Here is a 22,345-nt window from a genome sequence, read left to right as displayed (position 1 = left end):
AACTTAGGCCCCCCCCAGTTGTTTTTGAACTACAACTCCCATAATCCCCAGTCACAGTGGTCAATATACAGGGATTATGGGAATTGTAGGCCAATATCTGCAGGATGGTTGAAGTTGAGCAGCCCTGGCTGTTCTAGATGGACCAGTGGTCTGTCTCAGTATATGGCAGCTTCCCAGGTTCCTATGTCCCTATACCAAGTCAGACCGCGGGTCTGTTTAGCTCAGTGTTTCCTACACTGACTGGCAGTGGGTCTCCAAGTTTTCAGGCAGGAGTCTCTCCCAGCCCTACCCGGAGAGGCTGCCAGGGCTTGAACCTGGGACCTTCTGCAAGCAAAGCAGATGCTCTTCCACTGAGCGACCCACCATGACACTTCCCTTTAAAATGAGCCTGGAAGCAGATTCCAGCCTGTCACTTTTGAACAAGTCACGGGTCTATTTAATCACCACGTAGCAACAACCTTGGTTCTTTGCCAATAGGTTAGTGGAGGATCCGTGCTTAATTTAGCCAGTAAAGCTAGCTGGCCTGAACAAGAGGCTTCAGAGGCCCAGTACCTCAGGTCCGCAAGCTCTCCAGTGGCAGCAACAGCTGAGAATGTCACGACACTGTCTTCTTGGCCGTGTCAGAAGAGCCAGGCAATCTCTTTGTGGACACAGTTGAGGCCCAGGTCCCTGGGAAGGACTGCACAGCAGGCTGAAGGACACACAGGCAAGGAGAAAAGGGTCCAGGTTTAATCAATTGGATTCTGCTAAAAGGTGGGGGGGGGGGGAGGATTAAAACTGGGCACTTTGACATGTAATGTAGTTGCATGCAGAAGGTCCCAGGTTCAATCCCTGGCAGCATCTCTGGTTAAGTCTGGGAAAAGGTCCCAGGTTCAATCCCTGCCTGAAACCTTGGAGAGCCTCTGCCGTCAGTGTAGCCACTACTGAGCTAGATGGACCAAGGGTCTGACTCGATATAAGGCAGTTTTTACTACATTCCTATGAATCGTTTCCTGAAAGTGATGAATTGCAAAATAATATTAGGACTGAAACATGTAATTCTTAAATGTTATTGCTTACTATGACTACTGAGGAATCCCACCAAAATCCTATAAGCTAGTCCAGGATGGATGGATGAGGTCTTTTCTCACACCTTTTGGTCAAAGGGAAGAGAGCTGGACTTGTGGTAAGGGTAAAGTGCGCCATCAAGTCAGGGTTGACTCCTGACAACCACAGAGCCCTGTGATTGTCTTTGGTAGAGTACAGGAGGGATCTACCATTGCCTCCTCCTGCGCAGTATGAGATGATGCCTTTCAGCACCTTCCTAGATCGCTGCTTCCCAATATACGTGTTTCCCATAGTCTGGGAAAGATACCAGCGGGGATTTGAACCGGCAGCCTCTGGCTTGCTGGTCAAGTCATTTCCCTACTGCGTGTTAGCAAGCACCAATTGTCTGCTTTCCTAAGCAAGGACTGCCCTGGTTTGCATTTGAATGGGAGTCTTCATCTGTGAGCACTGTAAGATATTCCTCTTAGGGGATGGGACTGCTCTGAGAAGGGCATCTAGGTTCCAAGTTCCCTCCCTGGCAGCATCTCCAAGATAGGGCTGAGAGAAACTCCTGCCTGTAACCTTGTAGAAACAGAGATTCTCAACGTTGGGTCCCCAGATGTTATTGGACTTCAACTCCCATAATCCCCAACCAAAGGCCGTTGGCGCTGGGTATTATGGGAGTTGAAGTCCGATAACATCTGGGGACCCAACGTTGAGAATCCCTTGTGTAGACAATACTGAGCTAGATGGACCAGTGGTCTGCCTTGATATAAGGCAGCTTCCTATGTACATTTCTCTGTCTCAGGTTATATTCAGCGTAGAGCAAGGGTAGTGCTTTAAGGTACTTCTGAACCCCCAATGTAACACTTCATTTTCCAATCATCATATCCAACACCTTCCCCACATACCTGCTGCGACCGAGCAGCCAGCCGCTTAACAAATACTGAAAGCTTGTTCTGACTAAGAATATATATTTAGCAACTGCTAGGGATGAGTCAACCTGTAGCTGAGGACGCTTGCTGAGCCATTCGGGACCTCTCAAGAAGGTCAGCCTCCAGAATGGGGCATTGACACTGATCACGCTCAGTCTCACAGCATGAAGAGTGACACACTTCACTTGACAAGGAGGAGTCTGCACACAACCCTGAACTACTGTGCAGCCTGCGGAAACATGGAAACATGAACGTCTCTCCATGAGCATTTTCATGCGCTCTGAAGGCAGCTGTATAGGTAGGTTGCGTCATCGGCGGTGGGGGGCGTGATGTCAGATAGCCATGGTGATCATGATGTGGCGGTAAGGCTTGTCTTAGAAACTCAGCTCCAAAGCAAGCCCACTCTGGCAGTTTGCAAAAGGTCATAATTTAGAAGGGAGAGAGAAGAGGGCTAGTAATCTGAATCCGATTCCACACCAGGGCTCAAGTGCCGATGTTTCCACTTCGGACTAGATTAGGAGATATAAACAGTGGGGAAGTGCTATGCTGTATTACATGTCACAGTATCCAATCCCTGCTAACTGAGCAAAGAGGCACCTTATAAAGGAGTGATTCTCTTATATTTAGCAGGGAGAGAGCAACAGGCCCTATCCAAGCTCAGCACATCATCTTTCCAGTGGTTGTTACTGGTGTCCACCATCTATCCATCTATCTATCTATCTGTCTGTCTATCTATCTATCTATCTAGCTGTCTGTCTGTCTGTCTGTCTGTCTGTCTGTCTATCTATCTATCTATCTAAAAACAGAAAAAGTAAAACATCAGTTAAAACACAAAAATTTTAAAATTTTAAAATAATGTTTTAAAACAGCATTAAAATCATTAAAACAACATTAATTAAAAGCCTGGGTGTACAGATGCATCTTTAAAGACATTTTAAAAGCTGTCAGAGATGGGGAGGCTCTTTTTCCAGTAGGGCACGCATTCCAAAGCCTCAGGGCAGCAGCAGAGATGGCTTGTGCCTGAGTAGCCACCAGACGGGCCAGTGGCAACTGCAGACGGACCTCTCCTGATGATCTCAGTGGGCAGTGGGGTTCATGACGAAGAAGACGTTTTCTTAAATACCAAGGGCCCAAGCCATTTAGGGCCTGATAGGTTATAACTAACACCTTGTATTTTGCCTGGAAACATATTGGCAGCCAGTGCAGCTCCTTCAATACAGGAGTAATATGTTTCTTTTTAGACTGTGAGCCATTTTGGGACAGGGGACCACCTTAGTTATTTACGTTTTTGTGTCAACTACTTTGAGCACTTATAGATTTTCGTAGCCGTAGGAGCATTTCCTGTGCAGAATTGGTTGTGTGGGAGCGAACATGAATTGTCCCCTTTGCTAAGCAGGTCCCACATTGGTTTCAATTTGGATGGGAGCCTACATGCGAGCACTGTAAGGTACTCCCCTTTGGGGATGGGGCTGTAGCTCAGTGGAGAATGAGAAATCCTTACTTTTAGCATCTTTATTCAGGGATGATGCCAAGGGGTAGCGGGCACTCCCACCCCCCCATATTACCCTGCTCTGACCTCACCCACCAACCTGGAACTTTAAACCAAAATGTCAGGCAATACTAGAGTTGCCATGCCCCCCAGAATTTCGGGTTTCAGCCGGATTTTAAGCATCTTACCCAGATTGCTTAGCCCACCCAGATTTGCACACATTTCAGCTTCCTTTTTGTTTTTGTTTTTAAAGCTAAGCTCTAGCCCTTGTAGAAGTGGAGTTATGGAGCAAAACGTGCGGTCACGATTCTGCTCAGAAATTATTTCCAAGTCAATTGACATGAGATGCAAATTAGGCACCCGGATTTGGAAAGCCTAGACCATACAGTCATAGTCTATTACAATTCTATAGCTTGAATTAATTATTTTTTAAAGGCCTCCATGGTTTAAGGAAGCCTCAGTCACTCACTCATCTACCCCAGAACAAGCCGCAAGGAAGCCATCGCAGCCAGAAAAATAGGAGAGTCCTCCAGCCTCCCAGGAGCCTGGCCAACCTCTTCACTTCCTTCCTGGCCAGGAACTGGGCTTCTGGGTGAGTGTGCAGGGCTGCATGGGTGCAGGGCTGCATGGGTGGATGGGAGGCAGGGTCGTCTCTCCTGCAACTTTCCCCTGCCTGGGACTGGCCGGTCTGCGTCCTCACCACAGTCTTTCCTGCCACATGGCCTTGAGCAGGTAGAGAAAACTAACCTGGAAAGTAGACTGGAAGGTTTGGCCTAGTCCAAAGAGTATTTTCCAAGACGAATCTGGCCCATTGTGGAATAGTTTTGAAAACTGCAAGCAAGCTTCATTAATAAGGTAAATTAAAAACATTGACTACCTTACCTCTATATTCAAGGCACAGCAGAAACCTCACTTCCCTAATAATGATCTTAGCCACATCTTTGTGCCCACAAACTAGTCGTTCTAGAGTCACCCTTGCCTTGATTACAATAGGGTGGCCAGATGACAGATAAGCCAGTTGGCATAGTGGTCTTGGGTATGGCTGAGGGGTGGGCAACTGTCAGTCCACAAAGGGTTCTGACCTCATAAGAACATAGGATGCTGCCCTGTACCCTTTGTCCATCTAGCTCAGTATTGACTATATAGTGTGTCCTCTACACCAGGGATTCTCAACGTTAGGTTCCCAGATGTTATTGGACTTCAACTTCCATAATCCCCAGCCAAAGGCCCCTGGGGCTGGAGATTATGGGAGTTGAAGTCCAATGCTGAGAATCCCTGCTCTACACTGGCACCACCTAATGGCGCAGCAGGGAAGTAACATGCTTAGGGAGCAAGAGATTGCCGGTTCGAATCCCCGCTGGTATGTTTCCCAGATGAGGAAACAGCCATGAAACAGCCATGGGCAGCAGCCATGATACTTGCTGGGTGACTGGGCCAGTCACTTCTCTCTCAGCCTAACCTACTTCACAGGGTTGTTGTGAGGAGAAACTTAAGTATGTAGTACACTGCTCTGGACTCCTTGGAGGAAGAGCAGGATATAAATGTAATAAACAAACAAACAAACAAACAAACAAACAAATAAATGCTGAAAGGCACCATCACATACTGTGCAGGAGATGGCAATGGTGAACCCCTCCTGTATTCTACCCAAGAAAACCACATGGCTCGGTGTTCGCCAGGAGGTGACACCAATTCGACGACACAACTTTACACTGGCTGGCAGCAGCTCTGCAAGGTTTCAGGTAGGAGTCTCTCCCAGGCCTACCAGGAGACTCAGCCAGGGACTGAACCTGGGACCTTCTGCATGCAAAGCAGATGCTCTACCATTGAGTTACGGCCCCATCCTCCAGCAGATCACCAGCTAGCCCTAGCAACATAGGTACAGCTTTCCAATAACTAAACTTGAGATAGGCAGAATTAGATGCATGGTTTCTCGGCAACTGTCTTTTATAGCTTCCCGATTAAAAGGAAGCAAATACAGGATGCTGTACGGTTGCCTAGCAACCACACACATGCCACCTATTTCCCCTTGCCCTCCTGTTCAAGGTTAATTTCCTCCCTGGTATGAAATTCACTGGAAGGTTATCCTCCTGCAGTCATTCGTCTTCCCCTGCTTCTTGATTTCAGTGGCAACTGCCCCCTCTTGTGTGGAAGAGGGGTGCTATGGCAAGAGGGTGGCACATGAACCTGTGGTTGAGGCCTAGACTAGCTAGTAACCCCTGCTAACTGAGCAAAGAGACACCTTTTAAAGTGGCAATTCTCTTCCCAGAGCGGCTCCATCCCATTGAGGGGAATCTCTTACAATGCTCGCACATGAAGTCTCCCATTCATAAGCAACCAGGGCAGACCCTGCTTAGCTAAGAGGACCAGTAGGGTTGCCAACTGTCCCTCATTATGTGGGGCATCCCTCATTTCAGGGATGAAATGCTGGTCCCTATAGGGGCAGCATTTGTTCCTCATTTTGGTGGAGGGGAGAGCAGCGTCTTATTTTGAGAAGTTTTTGGTTGAAAAGTGGGATAACGGGAATATGTTCTAAATAATAACAATGCTGGCATTATTCAATTGCATTTAATTCAATAGCATATACATCAATGATACGCAGGATCTTACCACTGCACACACGCACACACACACCCCAGCCAGCCCCCCCACCCCCCAAACCTGTGTCCCTTATTCTGGCAATGAAATGTTGGCAACCCTAGGGACACGTCATGCTTGCTACCACAAGACCAGCTCTCCTCTCCAATGGTTCACACAAGGATGGTATACTACACAAGAGTCCCAGGTGATCTATCAAGGCCCTGCTTAGTAACTCAGATCACAAAAACAGCCCTGCTGGATCAGGCCCAAGGCCTATCTAGTCCAGGATCCTGTTTCACACAGTGGCCCACCAGATGCCTTTGAGAAGCCCACATGCCCTCTCTCCTGCTGTGGCTCCCCGGCACCTGGTGTTGAGAGGCATCTTGCCTCTGATGCTGGAGGTGGCCCACAGCCTCCAGACTAGTAGCCATTGATAGACCTGTCCTCCATGAATTTTGCTGACGCTCTCTCATATGCTTCCAAGCCATCCACAGGGAGCAGCCCTTCAGAGACACCAAGACAACTGTGGTGTCCTGTTGCTAATGAACAGCTGCTGGGCGGGCAGGCACCCTCGCTTCACTGCTTCCGTTCTCCCTTCATTTCCACCTTCAAAGCAGGGGCGCACACTATCACTTACGATCACGATCCGAATGAAAACACCCCACCTTCACTTTCTTTTGCCCTCTCTCCATCCAGAATGTTCATCGCCCAGGCCATATAGCCAACAAAACTGTTCATTGCAGTCAAAGGCCCACCTGTAAAATTAGGGTTTTCTTCTTTCTTGCCTGCAGGCTGGCGTTGACAGAGGAACCTAGGAAGCTGCCAGATACTGAGTCAGACCATCGGCCTATCTAGCTCAGTATTGTCTTCACAGACTGGCAGCAGCTTCTCCAAGGTGGCAGGCAGGAATCTCTCTCAGCCCTATCCTGGAGAAGCCAGAGAGGGAACTTATCAACTCAATGACTGTTCAGACAGCAGGGGCAGTTTCTCCGTTTCCAGCCCCTCGCTTCCAGATCGCTCTTCCTTCCATCTGTACATAATGAAGCTGTTCTCACAAGTAGCCAAGCCTGGACATGGCTGCCCATGAGAACTGTCAGGATCCCTGTGGATCCTGGAGGCCATGCGGTGCTAAACCCAGCTCCGAAGCTAGGGATGTGCATGGAACCGGGCAGGGGTGGTTCAAAGGTGGGAGGGATGTTTTGCTGCTTTAAGGGTGGGGAAGGGTGCACTTACTTCTCCCTCTACTCTTCCTTCACTGGCGCTCCAGTTTTCCAAAGTCCTTCGGGGCGGCCACGCACCTCCCTGCTGCCCCATTGCCCTCGTTTACCAGAACTATCCAGAAGTAGCCAGCGGACCTGTGGGCAGAAGGTAGGTTGATCCCTGCCTCCCTTCCCCCCCGCACCCACCTGCACATGTGGTCATGTGAATAGCCCCAATATGTCCTATTTTCAGGCTATTTTCATTAAGAATCATTTCCTGGAAACGCATTGGCTGGATTCCTACGCCTATATCCCTAACTGAGATGAGGTGGGAAGGTAATCAGGAGAGAACAGGGCCTTCTTGGTTACTGCCCCCTGATGCTGGAATTCCTCCCTGGAGCCTGCCTCAGGCTCTGCATTCCCATATGAATTTTTTCAATTTGTGTGCCACCTAGCAATATCTATATCAGGCGGTATAGAAAGAGGATAACTATTTTAAAAATAAAATAAAATAAGGCAAAACAGAGACGGACAGGTGACGAAGTGAAGTGTACTGAAGTTGTGACGCTGCTTCCGTTTACTCTTTCAGTTCGTTTTATATTTGGAAGCCTTCTGCAGCTGGTGGTTTGTAAATTAGAATTTATTGGGTTTGACGCTTTGTCTGTATCTTAGTACAGAAAGGCAAGAGACATATTTTAGGACCAACAAAACTCACTCCGGTGGTTGACCAAATGCAAACTTTGCCGAAGACATTGGCTTTGTTTCAAGCTTGACAAAACGGTAGATGAGCAGAACCAAGATGTGAGATGATTTGGGCATGACTAAAATGGCAAGAACTCTGGTGCTATTAAAGGAAGGAAGGAAAGAAATACACCCAAACCCTGTATTCAATCCTAAATGGGAGCGACATACTGACAGCACAACTTAAGCAAACAAACCCATCTGCTTCTGAATCATTTCTGAGAAATGCCCCTGTACCAGTTTGCAGAGCCATTGCGAAAAGCACACCCTCTCGAAAGCGTTGCCCACGTCAACACGTGAGTCATAATAAATCTGTTAGTCTTTTCATACAATTTTGGTCACACCAAAACTATAATTAGTGAAGTGCAAGAGAAAACACAGTCGAAGTACTTTCTTGGGTGTTCTGTTAAGCACATGGTAGTCATTTCCTGCAGTGAGTTTCAAACCAGAAGAAGTGGGGGAGGATATTATTTTATTTTATAGTGCAATCCCAAGCATGTTTGCTCAAAAGTAAACATGCTTGGGAGAAGCCCACTGCCTCCTGGGAGCTTCTCGGAGGCATCTGGTGGGCCACTGTGTGGAACAGGATGCTGGACTAGGCTGGACTAGATCGGCCTTGGGCCTGATCCAGCAGGGCTGTTCTTTTGTTCTTAAAAGCAAGTTGCATTCAAATCAATAGGATTTACTCTTCTGGTCTTGTGGTAGCAAGCATGACTTTTCCCCCTTTGCTAAGCAGGGTCTGCCCTGGTTTGCATTGGAATGGGAGATGTGTGAGCACTGTAAGTTTTCCCCTTAGGGGATGGGGCTGATCAGGAAAGAGCAGCTGTGTGCTTGCATGCAGAAGGTTCAAAGTTCCCTCCCTGGGAGTTATTCGCACATGGCTTCATGCTGCGGGGTAAATGTTGAGCAAAGCCACTTGGAATTACCCTCGTGGCATTGAGGGAAGCAGCCCCTCCCCTCTGCTCTTGGGTTTTATTTTGGTGTAGGTTCACATCGCATGCCTCTGAGTTTTCCTTCTAGCCAATGGGGGAGTGGGGAGATTTCTAAAGCCTCTATCTGCATTCCCAAAGACTGTATCCTTCTTATCATATTAATGCTTCTAAGTCAGTGCCTCTCCCTATTTGCTCTGGCATTTTCAGAAAAACTCTCTTAAAACCAGGATTTTAAGAAGCTGGAAATATATCAAGATAAGCTAGAATTCGGAAGACAAAGCCCGATTTGTGTGTGGAGCGGGTCCAAGGATCTCGAATGGACTTCAGGGTAAGTTTGGCTGGCGTGTGAATGCACACTCTCTCTTCCGGAGGAAATTCGGGTTAACAGCCGTGCCTGTAAAGCCTCCTGGCAACCCCAAGATAAGGCTGAAATAAGACTGCAACCTTGAAGAAGCCGCTGCCAGTCTGTGCAGACAATACTGAGCTAGATGGACCGGTGGTCTGACTCAATATATGGCAGCTTCCGATTTTATAGGGGTTCTCAAACCTGGGTCCCCTCCCCAGATGTTGCCGGACTACAACTCCCATCAGCCTTCCGGTGCCAGCCTCCCCAGCACTTTTAACAGGATAGAAGGAAAGTTGCCAGATTGGCTTTTTAAAAAGCCAAATTTTGGGTTACGGCCTGTTTGACCCACAAGTATACCCCTCAGGTTCTGGCAACCACCCCAACTCACCGAGGTTTTTGCTAGCACACAACCCAAAATGGGGAGTGAACACAGTTCCCAAAGCTGGGTAGGACATTTGTTGCACCCCCATTAATGATGGTGTGAACTGGTGGAGTCTTTGGTAGCAAGGGATAGCTTTGAGGAAGGGTGGCAGCGGCTTTAAACTAGGCCTGCTCAACTTTGCCCCCCTCCCCAGCTGTTTTTGGACTACAACTCCCATAACACCCAGCCACAGTGGTCAGTAGCCAGGGATTATGGGAGTTGTAGGCCAACATCTTCAGGGAGTTATTCGAACTTGGCTTCAGGGTAAACGTTGAGCGAAGCCACTTTCAAGGATACTTGAGGGAAACAGCCCCTCCCCTCTGCTCTTGGTTTTCTTTTGAAACAAGTCCACATGGCATGTTCCATGTTTTCCTTCTAGCGGGTGGGGTGGGGTGGGGAGAGAGTTCCTGCAGAGATAGATCTGCATTTCTGAAGAGAGCATGCCTCTTATCATGCTAATGATTCTACACCAATGCCTCTCCCATTTGCTCCAGGGTTTTCAGAAAAAGTAGCTTAAAAACCCCAGCATTTTAAAACCCCAGACATACGCTGAGATAAGCAAGAATTCGCATCACAAAGCCCAGTTTGTGTGTGTGTAGTGGGTCCAAGAGTCTCAAAGGGGCTTTGGGGTAAGTTTGGCTGGTGTGTGAACAGACACTCTCTCTTCTGAAGGAGATTCGGGGCAGAAGCCCTGTGTGTAAAGCCTCCAGGTGGGGTGGCAAATTGAGCAGTCCTGCTTTAAACAGTGCAATGGGTTTTGCATGTAGATGTGACTGAGATCAAGCTGCCAAGATGGAGGCATACAAATCAAATCACTAACCAGAGATCGCATCATTGGATCACGTTGTGTAGCCCATTGTATCAGTTCAGAATGAGTGCTTATCTATGCCCATTTTCTGGCTGTGTGTGTATATGTGATACAGTGGTTTCATCAACTGAGTGTGTGAGTGTGAGAGTGTGTGTGTGGAGGGGGAAAACCTTGCCCAAGCCTAACTGCGTAGGTTCTTGGTATTAATCGGCATGCACCTCTTGGTCAGGATCTGCAGGACTGTGCTACTGCTTAGATGTGCCCAATGTGGCTTTGAAACCACAGAGACTTGAAAAGCTTGTTGTGGTGTGGCCCAGAGGAGGGGCTTTTGTTCATTCCACTGGCCATACCAAGGGAGAGAGGGACATGGTTGGGACGAGAGCTGGTCGTATGGGAGTAAGCATGAATTGTCCCCTTTGCTAAGCAGGGTCCACTCTGATTTACATTTGAATGGGAGTCCACAATTGTGAGCACTGTAGGATATTCCCCTTAGCAGATGGGCATCTACATGCTTGCTCCAAGGTTCCAAGTTCCCTCCCTGGCATCTTCAAGATAGGAGAGAGATTCCTGCCTGTAACCTTGGAGAAGCTGCTGCCAGTCTGTGAAGAGCGGGGATTCTCAGTGTTGGGTCTCCAGATGTTATTGGACTTCAACTCCCATAATCCCCAGCCCTGTGGGCCTTTGGTTGGGGATTATGGGAGTCAAAGTCCAATAACATCTGGGGACCCAACACTGAGAATCCCTGGAGTAGACAATACTGAGCTAGATGGACCAGTGGTTTGACTCAGTATATGGCAGTTTCCTATGTAAGAACCTCTTTGTTAAGAAAGGGTCACGAGCTAATAAAGTGGCCTGCTGAGGAAGACTCCTTTCAGAATGTGCCCTTCTGCATCATCTCATACTGCACAGGAGATGGCAATGGTAAACCCCTCCTGCATTCTACCAAAGAAAACCACAGGGCTCTGTGGGCACCAGGAGTTGGCACCAAGCCAATGGCACAACTTTACCTTTATCACATAGGGGCAGGCTTGTTCCCTGTTGCTCCTGTGGGGGCAGGACTAGAACCACTGATGTCACATAAACCTTTTGTGGATGGTGGCCAAATTTGATACCTGAGCCCACTGGAAGAAACCTGGATGCTTCTGCATTAGGTAGTGGTTCACATCATTCCCCAGTTGGAGAGCCAGGGTTACCTACCCCTGTTGTGGCTGTTTCACTCCTGAGTGTTGGCCAAGATGACCTACAAAGTCCCTTGCAACTTAGACGTCCTATGGAACATTCTGTAGTACAAGCCCACTGCTGAGAATTGCATGGATCCCACGTATTCAAGGACTTGCCAGCATCCACCTTGTACTCTATTGTGACTGGGTTTCCCACGATGGGTCCCTGCAGATATTTATGTATACTAGTTACTTTGTTTTCAAGTCTGTTCTCCCAAACACTCCGAGAGATGGAGGAAAGCTCATTTATTTGTGTTGCAACAGATACGTTCTGTTACATAGGCTCTATTAGCAGCCCTGTACTCAGTGATCCTCAAGATAGGTGTTTCCCTTGAAAACAGAGCTTAGAGACAAGGACTGTTATCACTTAACATTTGGCAGAATATGAAATTGGCAGACACACAGTCAAACCTTCAGCAATTGTGTTCTGCACAATATGGAAGAAAGGCTTATGTTTGCCATCCGTTTGCAGAAGAATCCCATTGGTTGCCAGGAAGCAAGACTGGATAGAAATAACAGGCCTATTAAATTCTACAACGGAGACCTTAGTAGGCATGGTGTGGAGAAAGTGGATAGAGAGAAATCCTTCTCCCTCTCACATAACACTAGAACCAGGGGTCATCCCATGAAATGGATTGCCAGGAAATCTAGGAACAACAAACGGAAGTACTTTTTCATACAATGCATAATCCACTTGTGGAATTCTCTGCCACAAGATGTAGTGACAGCCAACAACCTGGATGGCTTTAAGAAGGGTTTGGATAACTTCATGGAGGAGAGGTCTATCAATGGATACTAGTCGGAGGGCTATAGGCCACCTCCAGCCTCAAAGGCAGGATGCCTCTGAGTACCAGTTGCAAGGGAGTTAACAGCAGGAGAGAGGGCACGCCATCAACTCCTGCCTGTAGACTTCCAGAGACATCTGGTGGGCCACTGTGTGAAACAGGATGCTGGACTGGATGGGCCTTGGGCCTGATCTATAGCAGGGCTGTTCTTAATAGAAGAATGGAGAAAGTCAACTTACAAGCTAGCTATGTCCAAAGAGTGTTGTAGCAAGGACCCAAGTGGATGCAGTTGTGTAAGAATGGACTGTTTAGGTGATATTATTTACAATATATTTTAAGAAGTGTTCAAGAAAGGTGATCTAGAGTGGCTAGAAGCCCAAGCTGCCTAGTGTTCTCTCATACAACCCCAAAATTAAGCCCTTAACTTCTGGTTAAATGCCAAGTTCAAACAGAAATGGGAAAGACTCCAAAGGCTTCCAATTCCTACTCATGTCCCAAGACCTTAAGACAACACACTTCACATACCAGAGCCAGCAAGAGATCATATGCACTCTCAGAGTATAGGCCAAGTATTTAGGATTAACTGGAGCAGCAAAGTCAGTAAATATAGTATCAGCAAGGGGAAAGTGGAGACAGACCCCCACACACAAAGTCGGACGCAAATTAGAAAGGAAATGCATTATGCAACCCATAACCATTTACAGAATACTGCACTTGGTCAGTGTCACCAAGCGCAGAAATCTGTTAAAGCAGATTTCTCTACATGCACTTCTGCAGCAGTCCTTTAGCACAAGATCCATGCAATGGGACTCGGCATTTTGGGTGTCCATGACCTAACGAATACCACTCATAGAGCCCATTCACACAGCCAGGTGGGCAGCAGGGGAAGGCAGGGTTCAACCTACTCTCCCCCAGGATGGTCTCTCATTATGCCTCCAACCAGCACTGCTCCCAGCAGCGTGAAGCAACAGAGGCCAGGACCCGTTTTCCTGACCTCCACATATCCCACACGGTGAATGCAGTGCCTTGGGAGAGTCCATCAGATGGGTGCTCTAGACACCCATCTGTGGCTTCTCTGCTCCATGGGGACACACAAGCCTGGCAAGCTGGGTTAAGGGAGTGCTTGCTCCCTTAACCTCAGCTAAGAGCCAGGCTTGGGAGCGGGGTTAGGATGGGCAGGAACGCGGGGATCCACACGGATGCCGGCACCCCACAAGAGCAGCTTTGGCTGCTTGTGAGAAAGAGTTGGACTTGGTAACAAGCAGACACCATGAGGCTGCTCATGAGAACAACCTCCTGGTGTCTACTTGTTACCAAGTCCTACTTTTTAAAATCATGAGATGTGGAGCAGGACAGCAGCTACTTTGCTTTTTTTTTTTTTTAGCTGGCTAGTTCTATTTTCACCTTAAACGAGAGGCCATCCTGTTGATTTCAAACATGCAGCTTCTTTTCATTCAGCCAGTGTGCTTCAGATCAGGGAGCCACATTCACACCTCATAGGGATCGCCCATGGAGCCTCCTTCAGAGCAATCTGGAAGCTTTACGGTTTGCTTGGTATGCAGGACAGCACACACCAGAAAGGTTTCCGTTTCCCTTCCCTCGACCAGGGAACGAGCACAAAACTCCTGCTGATCTTCTGCAATGCTCAAGGCTATACGAGGCACTCCCACGACAGACAAGAGTCATTTTCGCTGGCCATGTTTTATTTGTTTCTTTCTTTAAACAGGGGAGCCAATGATACATAGTTTCCCATAAAAAAAACCCAGAAGGCAAAACAAACTGTCAGGAGACTGAGATGCTACATGCTACATTTAACCTAATTATACTCATGCTTGCTTGGGGGATGGAACAATGGCATCATTCAGTAAAAACAAAATGCCCGACATATAGAACTTTTAACCTACAGTAATGTTGTACCTTAATCGTTTCCATGCACACAACTAACATTACAAAAGTTTCTTAAAAAATTAACACACAATTAAGACTTCTAGGAGCATTTTATAATAAAACAATTCCTAATTTCTTTGTAGAGAGATCAAGCACCTCCAAATTGCAAATTCCTATACACAGTGAGTGCCTTATTTGAAGTGAAGTCTCATTAAAAAAAAACTCATAAGGATCACCTCAGAATAAGGGGGATGTTATTTCATCTCTATCTCAGCTATGTCGGCAATAAACCATAGTGCTAACAAGAACTTTATCTGTAAAGCAAGTTCAAAAATTTTTAAGTTGACTTTCTATCATTACAGAAAATATAATCTGCTAAAATAAATAAAAATGCTGCATATTAACATTTCCACTATAAAGAATGCATACCGGAATATTTATAAATATTGAATGATTTTTTCCATAATACCACCTACTACAATAATGCTGGCTAAATAGAAGTGCATTATGAAAAAGCACTAGGGGTGGTTAATGGTTTGCCACATACTGCTGTTACCTTGAGGTAGATAACACATGCGTACCAAATTCTGCATTCATTTTCAGTTGCTGCTGGTATCATGTGTCTAAGAAATGTGTACAGTATGAAAAGTTCTAAAATACATATGAATGAAAAAATGTTTCAGGGAAAAATAGATATTTTCATGCAAATATGTATAGTCTCACTGTGTAATTTTCAAGGCAAGGTTCTTATTTTTCTTCTGCAAAACACGGACAACTGTTTAAAACAGAGTGTTTCTACTTTGTTTAATGCAGGGGCTTTCTAACTTGGGTTTCCAGATGTTGGTGGACTACAACTCCCATGAGCCTCCGCTACTGTGGGTGGGGCTGATGGGAGTTGCAGTCCACCAACATCTGGGGACTCAAGTTTGAGAGCCCCTGGTTTAGTGCATTTTCATGTTTCCTCCTGCAATTTGCATTGTTTGGCTGTTCTTTACCTGTGTGTGCAAACGACATACCGGTTATAAAAAAAATTGTCATGTAAAGAAAGTAATTCTGGATTGTAAAAACAATGGTAAACAGAAAACTAAGGAAATCCATACCAAAGTTACATTATCCGATTTCAAGTAAAAAAAAAAAAGTTTACAATTAAAAAAAGAACACACATTTCATGAATATAAAAAGAAATGTCTGCTGCTTTTTAGTTTAGGTGTTTCAGAATGCTGCTGTAGGTTTTATGGGGAATCTGAGGAGATGATTTCATAGCAGAAGGCGTTAGTGTGGCCTGTATTGATTTAAGTGGTGAGCCAACAGGGCTGTGAAACCGTGGAATACCTATAGCTTCGAGGTGCTTATTAAGGAGAAATTCCCCACTATTGCTGATAAAGCTTCCCTCTCTCTCCTTCTCCCCAAGCTTCCCATCTTCAGTTGGCTCAGTTTCTAGCACTTCAGTATCTTCTTTCTTGCTAAAAAATCTGTCCAGGTAACTGGTGTATGGATTCTCCTTCTCCATCTGCTCATCCTTCCTGACTTCGCAACAAAACTGGTCTATGAGGAAGCACTCCTCCCCACTACTTACAAGCTGGCTATCCCACGAGTTTTGGTACAGTGCTTCCAACTGGGCTAAATTTGCCATGCCTTTCTCCTGTTTCTCTCTGCTTACCGACTTGGATATGCCTTTCTGTTCCAGGTGGGACACGGAGCTATTCAGATCATTCAGTTTATCAACAATCTCAGTCGACTCGTGTTGCAAACTAAGCTGAATAGTTCCTGCTATAAATGAATCAAAGTCAAACCCTTGATTCTTCTCCCTCTCCTTTTCTGCAAACTGCTGTGAGGCTTCCTCAAGAGCTATCTGAGCCTTCACCAATCCATTCCTTTCACATTTTGACTTGCCCTTTTTGTCTGATTTTTCTTTATTCTGCTCCTTCCAGTTAGAAAGATCTATTATAAGCTTGGGCTCATAGTAATGGTTCACTTCACTCTCCCTCCAGACTAAGTTATCTAGGTATGAAGAGGACCTCATTTTGTAATTACAAGTGTGGCTACATTCCAGATCACAATACTTGTTTTCATGGTGATCTGGATATTGCCAGCAAGGCTCAGTAGAGAAGTGGGTATCAAAAGCTGGATCCTCCAGATACTTTTCACGGTCGCCATCCAAATATTTACGAGGATCTACTTGTACTTCTTCCTCATCAGTCCCATCAGAAAGAGCCCTTGGATCACGCTGAACTTCATCAGCTTCAAAGTTATTATGAACAGGCCAGTCGTGGTCTGAAAACTGACTTTCATGGTATCTGCAATAGTTAACGGCCTTTTGTTAGTGAATTACAGCCATCCATTTGCCTACATGTTACATTCTCAACCAAGACAGTATAATTCAACACAAGTTTTTGGCTTAGCAGTACTGTATTTAACTGAATCTCCAGAGCACTTTAATTCTGGGGCTTTTCAGTGACAGCAGAACTTACTCTTTGCCTCAGAGAACAGTTTGGAGAAAGAACTCCAGTTAAGATGATCTGAGAATCTAGTGTCATACTTTACGTATTCTGTAGCAGAATTCTTAGGAGTAGGAAAGAAGAATCTTGAATCTCAACAGATAAGCAAAAGAAACAATCCCACAAGGATGGATTTTTTTTAAAGCTGCTGCATTTAATTTTAACCTCCAGAAATTGATTTTCAAATAGCACATTTAGAGAGTACTTAGACAATACTGTTTTCTAAACATCTGTGGGTGCCATGCTCCAGAATTACAAGTGTGAAAGCTACTATAATGGCAGATTGGTGAAGGTTTGCTGGCTACTCTGTCAATTTCACTAAGTGGTAATTTGAGGAGTCCCTTATTTAAAATCACCCCACTGGGGCATTCCTTTAACATGTTGGTTATCAACATACATTCTTCTATTCTGGCAAACCCTGGATGTTCTTCAGTGCATAATAAATAGAGGAAGATGCTCTCCATGCTACTATGCAATTAGCTGCAGTTTGTCCTGAACAGACAGGACTTATCCCTTGGACTCCAGTTAAAAATGACTGCAGCTAATGAGAACGGAAATGGTTACGTTCAATGGAGTATGCAACCGTGCCAATTAAGCAGCAGTGGTACAGAATGAATGCACTGCCCATAAAGTTCTACACAATTAGGTTGTAGAAAACTCTAATCCAACCAATGCACAAAAGATACTATTTCACCTCATAGGAATGCTTCTCCCACCTCACGCCATTTCATTACGAGTATCAACAGGGCAACAAGTATGCAATAGGACTGCAAAGCAGTTTACCTTTCCCAGTTATAGATGTGGCTGTGACTGTCATCCATGAGCAGAATATCGTCCACCTCATCTTCAATGTGAAAAGGATGACTTGAGATAGGCTCATCGGTTGGGTAGGAATAAATACTCATATAAGGATGTGACAAAGCTTCTTCTGCTGTCAATCTATCCATGGGACTAAACGTCAGTATTTTCTTCAGGAAATCCAGTGCTAAAAAGAGTAAGAGGCAAAACAGTTTGTGCTTAGTTTATTGTGTGCATGGCTTAAAAGTGTTTCAGAAGTTTCCAAGCACCAGAACGAAGTATTTAGGAGCTGGAGTGCCAGTCCTAGGTTAACATCTTTCTGCAATCTTTGCTCCCCCTGGTGTGGTGCACAGTATTTTGCTCTTCTCTGGGTGGGGGGCACACACACACAAAAAGGTAACTGTGCCATCGGGTCTGTGTCGACTCCTGGTGACCACAGAGGCCTGTGGTTGTCTTTGGTAGAATATAGGAGGGGTTTACCATTGCCTCCCGTGCGCAGTATGAGATGATGCCTTTCAGCATCTTCCTATATCGCTGCTGCCTGGAATAGGTGTTTCCCATAGTCTGTGAAACATACTAGCGTGGCTTCGAACCGGCAACCTCTGGCTTGCTAGTCAAGTTGTTTCCCCAATGTGCCATTAGGTGGCACACTACAGGATCTTTTTTATTTAGATCACTGGTATAAGCAACAACAGTTGTGAGAAAGAGCAGATTATATGACTGGCATTCAAGGAAGTTATAGGATGTTACAGGCAAACATCCTGTCTTTGGCAGGGCAATGGATTAAATGATCTTTAAGAGAATTAAAGAGGGAAAGGCCAGTAGCGTGTCCCTCCACCTCAGGTGGCGAGATGTGAGGTTGCAGGATTAGCTCTTCCCCCTCCTTCCCCCACTCCAAAGGCAAGAAGGAGCAGCTGCTGTGTCCCTCACCTTGCTGAGAGGGGAGAAACCACCACCAAGTCTCAGAGATGGCTTCTCCTCCTCAGCTCATGGACACCCAGAGTCCTCTGCATTACTGCCTTTATAGAAAAAGTCTTTCATGGCACATTGTGCATCTGCAAATGGGAATATTCCCATTTGTGGATGGGGAAGGCAGGTGGGAGAAAGAAGTAGTGCTGCCTCTTCTCAGCACCTCCCCATATAGGCTCTGGGACCTCAGGAGCTACTGTGGGCCCTCAGCAAGAGCCCAGCTTAACCAACCTCCAGGGCCAGCCCTGATAGTTGTTGGGTACACTTGGCTACATGCAGACATTATGTTCCTCCTGTTTGAACAAGAGCAATTTGTAGAACAGCCGCCTCAAAAACCAGACAGGGACCAAAGCTCCAGGTGAGATGGAGTGTGTGCACAGGAGCTGTCCTGTTGCTTCCAGTGTGGGGGAGGTCTTGTTGCAAAAGGCAGCAGCCTGCAGAGAACCACATTCCTGCACATGTAGAGGCAGATACGAGGTGCAACTAGAGCTACTGGTTTATGGCAAACACGTTGACCCACGAAGGCATGGCTAGGTTCAGATCTCGATGGGACTGAACTCTCATCTTCGGAGTTGTCTGGGCCAATTCCCTCTGGAATACTAAATTTCTGCTTAACTCAACAGATCATGTAGCCCAAGGGGAAAGAGGACATTCCTACAGAACATAACAATTCCCCAAGAGAACAGAATTTACACGAACACACTCACACCTAACTCCCCCACATTTGTGTAATACATCACACACTGTGCCGAGAGCCGTCTGAAGTTAACATGGCAGAAACCATGTAATTTCCATTGTGCTCCAGAACAGAGTACTGCCAAAACATTTTAAAAGGAAACAATTCTTGTCCACAGGCTCACCATTCAATATATTTATACCACCCGTATAAATATTTTATATTTATACCACCCGTAACCAAGGTCTCAAGGGAGTTCACAAGCCAATTAGACGGGCACCCAAGGAGCCGCAAGGAAGAACGTACGGGATCAATTTACCTTCAGGGCTAATGCCTGGGAGCAGCTCAGTTAAAGGTTTGTGTGGCTCAGTCATGTCGTTTTTAATGTAAACTGGGATGACGGTAAGAAGTTCCTGACGATCTTCCTCGTGCACAACAGGAATCGATTCTAGAATCAGCTGCATCTGTTCAAGTTCATGTGCGCCTAAACATGAAGGTGAAACACATGTTATTGGTGTCCCAGGAGAAGTTGACTGCAGCAGGCAGACAAAACACTGGATGTTGTTTCATAGGAAGCCTCAAGTCAGACTGTTGCTCCCTCCAAGCCCAGCACGACCTGCACTGACTGGTAGCGGCTCAGCACATGCTCTCCTACTGCCCTACCTGGAGAGGCTGCCAGGGACTGAACCTGGGATCTTCTGCATGCAATGCAGATGCTCTGCCACTGAGCTATGGCCCCTCTTCACTAGGCCACTTCTTGAACATTAGGAGGGGGTCGAAGGAATGCTTCCATTCAAACTCAGGAAGTAGCTGCAATATATGACAGTTACTAGTTCCTGCCATTGACTAGTCCCCAATCCCAAGGCTGAAAGGTTATGGTCAGTCCAAGTCAACCACCGCCCTTCAATTCCTCTATACCAGGGCTCAACGTCGGCCCTCCTGCAGATGTTCTACAACTCCCATAATCCCTGGCTATTGACCACTGTAGCTGGGGATTATGGGAGTTGTAGTCCAAAAACAGCTGGGGAGAGGCCAAAGTTGAGCAGACCTGTGCTATACACAACCTTAGAGCAGTGGTTCCCAACCAGGGTTGCTCCAGAGGTTACTGAACTACAACTCCCAGCATCCCCAGCCATAATAAATTGTAGCTGGGGATTCTGGGAGTTGTAGTTCATCCCCATCTGTTGGAAAACACTGTCTTAGAGGCTAGAGTTCTTATATTGCAAATAAGCATACACACAGTCAACGTGAGAAGACTTTGAAATCTCTCATCTCTTTTCACCATTTCACTCGTTTAATGGGCAAATGAAGCCATTATTAAAAAACTGCATCTCAGACCCTACTTTCTCAATCTATACCAAACAGGCACCAAATTGATATAGCTGTACATTTTGGTACAAAAATCATTTGGGTGTTATGGACTGCTAAGAATTGAGACAAAATGTTAGCCCTTCACATTCCTGGGTGCTGCATAAGAGGGCTATGCACCAGAGTGGGAGGCCGATGAGTCTGCAGCACCCCCTCAGGGCTGCACAGAGGGCGGTCGCTGCCACTGTAACCGACTCTGCAGAGTGCTTCACATCCCCAGCACTGAGAGAAGCACTCTTCCTCAGAAACAGGTGCTCAGCTGGGAAGGCACATGGGCATCTAGGAAATGTATATCCCATGAGGATAGCACTGAGGAGAATTACAGTTCCCAGCTGCCCATGCGCCTTCCCAGCTGGGCCCACAGCAGGGGTCTCTCTAATGGGGATTCCCAGATTATGCTGACTACAACTCCCAGAAGCCCCAAGCAAAAGCCATTGCAGCTGGGGATTCTGGGAGCTGTAGTCCACATGTGGGCATCCCTGTGAGAGGGAACACGGGCCGACAAGCTCCTGTTCTGTAGAAACGTGCTTGAAAACGTGAAGAGGTGGCCACAGTGGCAGTGACTGCCTCTGTGCATCATGGAGGGAGGGGTGCTGCAGATTCAGCAGATACGCCCATCCACAGCCCTGCTGCATAGACCATCAAAATTCAGTTAGCCACCAACATTCTTGCTCAAGAATGGATTAAGAGCATTTGCTGCATGCCGAGAAGCTATTTGGAAAGTGAAGACTTAAAAGCCTCTGTGCCGGAATATCCCATTCCAATGAAAACTGCCCCCTCAGGGCTGTAAAGAGGCAGATGCTTCCAGCACGGCCAGCCCCGTATAGTACCTGGCACAGGGGAGCCTCTTCCATGGAAGGGCTCCCTGGTGCTGGCAATGGCAGCTACTGTGCAGATCTGGGGTGATGGTAGTGCTATAAGTTTACTGGAACTTCCAATTCAGATGCACAGGCCTACAACACTGGGGCTTTACCGGCAATAATAATACGATTTATCACACAGTGCATTGAGGTCTCATTTTTAAAAACAGGCTTGCACCATTCAGTCTCTACCAACCTGCAAAGAGAGTTTTCCCTGTCAGCATTTCAGCAAAGATGCAACCTGCAGCCCACATATCAATGGCTTTAGTGTAGTTGTTGGGAGATAGCAAGAGGCGAGGTGATCTGTACCATTTAGTTACCAATCCTTCAGAAAGATGGCCCTACAGAGAAACAAATTTTACTTGCGTTGATCACATTTGTATCCTGCCTTTCTTCCACGAAGCTCAGGGCCATATATATGGAGTTAACCCATTTATTCTCACAACTCTGTGAAGTACGCTAGATGGAAGAGCAACTAGGCTCAAGGCCACCCAGTGAGCTCCATGGCTGAGAGGGGATTTGAGCCTAGATCCACCTTCCCAGTCTGCGTCCACCACTCTGTCCACTGCACTGTACTGGGAAGCCTATGGGAGCTGTAGAATCAAGCGTCTTTCCAAGATCTTTGCGCCTTCTTTAGGTGCTCTCCCTTAACACTTTAAAAAGAGCTCTTTGAGACTCCCTTAGAGCCAGTGTTTTAAAAAGGCACGCAAGCGTAGCAGCAACCCCATACAATATGGAAAGAGCTGGCCACACTTCACTGCGCTGAGAGTATACAAAAGAAAGGACTTCTGGATCAATTATTCTGAA

General features: G+C 46.5%; 1 protein-coding gene and 1 long non-coding RNA gene across 7 annotated transcripts in view; one reads left to right on the top strand and one right to left on the bottom strand.

Annotated features, from left to right (window-relative positions):
* The first annotated feature begins 2,046 nt into the window (after positions 1 to 2,046).
* Positions 2,047 to 19,651, top strand: LOC128334823 (uncharacterized). Of its 3 annotated transcripts, none has more exons than XR_008311404.1 (5): positions 2,047 to 2,259; positions 3,886 to 4,042; positions 7,298 to 7,398; positions 9,110 to 9,230; positions 19,489 to 19,651. It is a non-coding gene; the product is annotated as an uncharacterized LOC128334823 (long non-coding RNA). The 3 variants fall into 3 exon arrangements; XR_008311406.1 differs by having other exon boundaries at positions 19,258 to 19,651; XR_008311405.1 differs by lacking the exon at positions 3,886 to 4,042.
* MAPK6 (mitogen-activated protein kinase 6) overlaps positions 14,165 to 22,345 on the bottom strand; it is a 45,770-nt gene continuing 37,589 nt past the window's right edge. For all 4 annotated transcript variants that reach the window (XM_053272162.1, XM_053272161.1, XM_053272163.1 and 1 more), the window contains exons 3-6: positions 21,735 to 21,879; positions 19,630 to 19,794; positions 17,651 to 17,852; positions 14,165 to 16,666 (exon numbers count right to left, since the gene is read on the bottom strand). In XM_053272162.1, the coding sequence (XP_053128137.1) occupies positions 15,568 to 16,666; positions 17,651 to 17,852; positions 19,630 to 19,794; positions 21,735 to 21,879 (1,611 nt within the window). In that variant the 3' untranslated portion in view covers positions 14,165 to 15,567. The remainder of the gene's footprint in view (positions 16,667 to 17,650; positions 17,853 to 19,629; positions 19,795 to 21,734; positions 21,880 to 22,345) is intronic.

The sequence above is a fragment of the Hemicordylus capensis genome, chromosome 10 (assembly GCF_027244095.1).
Source record: "Hemicordylus capensis ecotype Gifberg chromosome 10, rHemCap1.1.pri, whole genome shotgun sequence".
Classification (NCBI taxonomy): Eukaryota; Metazoa; Chordata; class Lepidosauria; order Squamata; family Cordylidae; genus Hemicordylus; species Hemicordylus capensis.
Note: the sequence above shows the minus strand (reverse complement) of the source record. Positions and strands in the feature narration are given on the sequence as shown.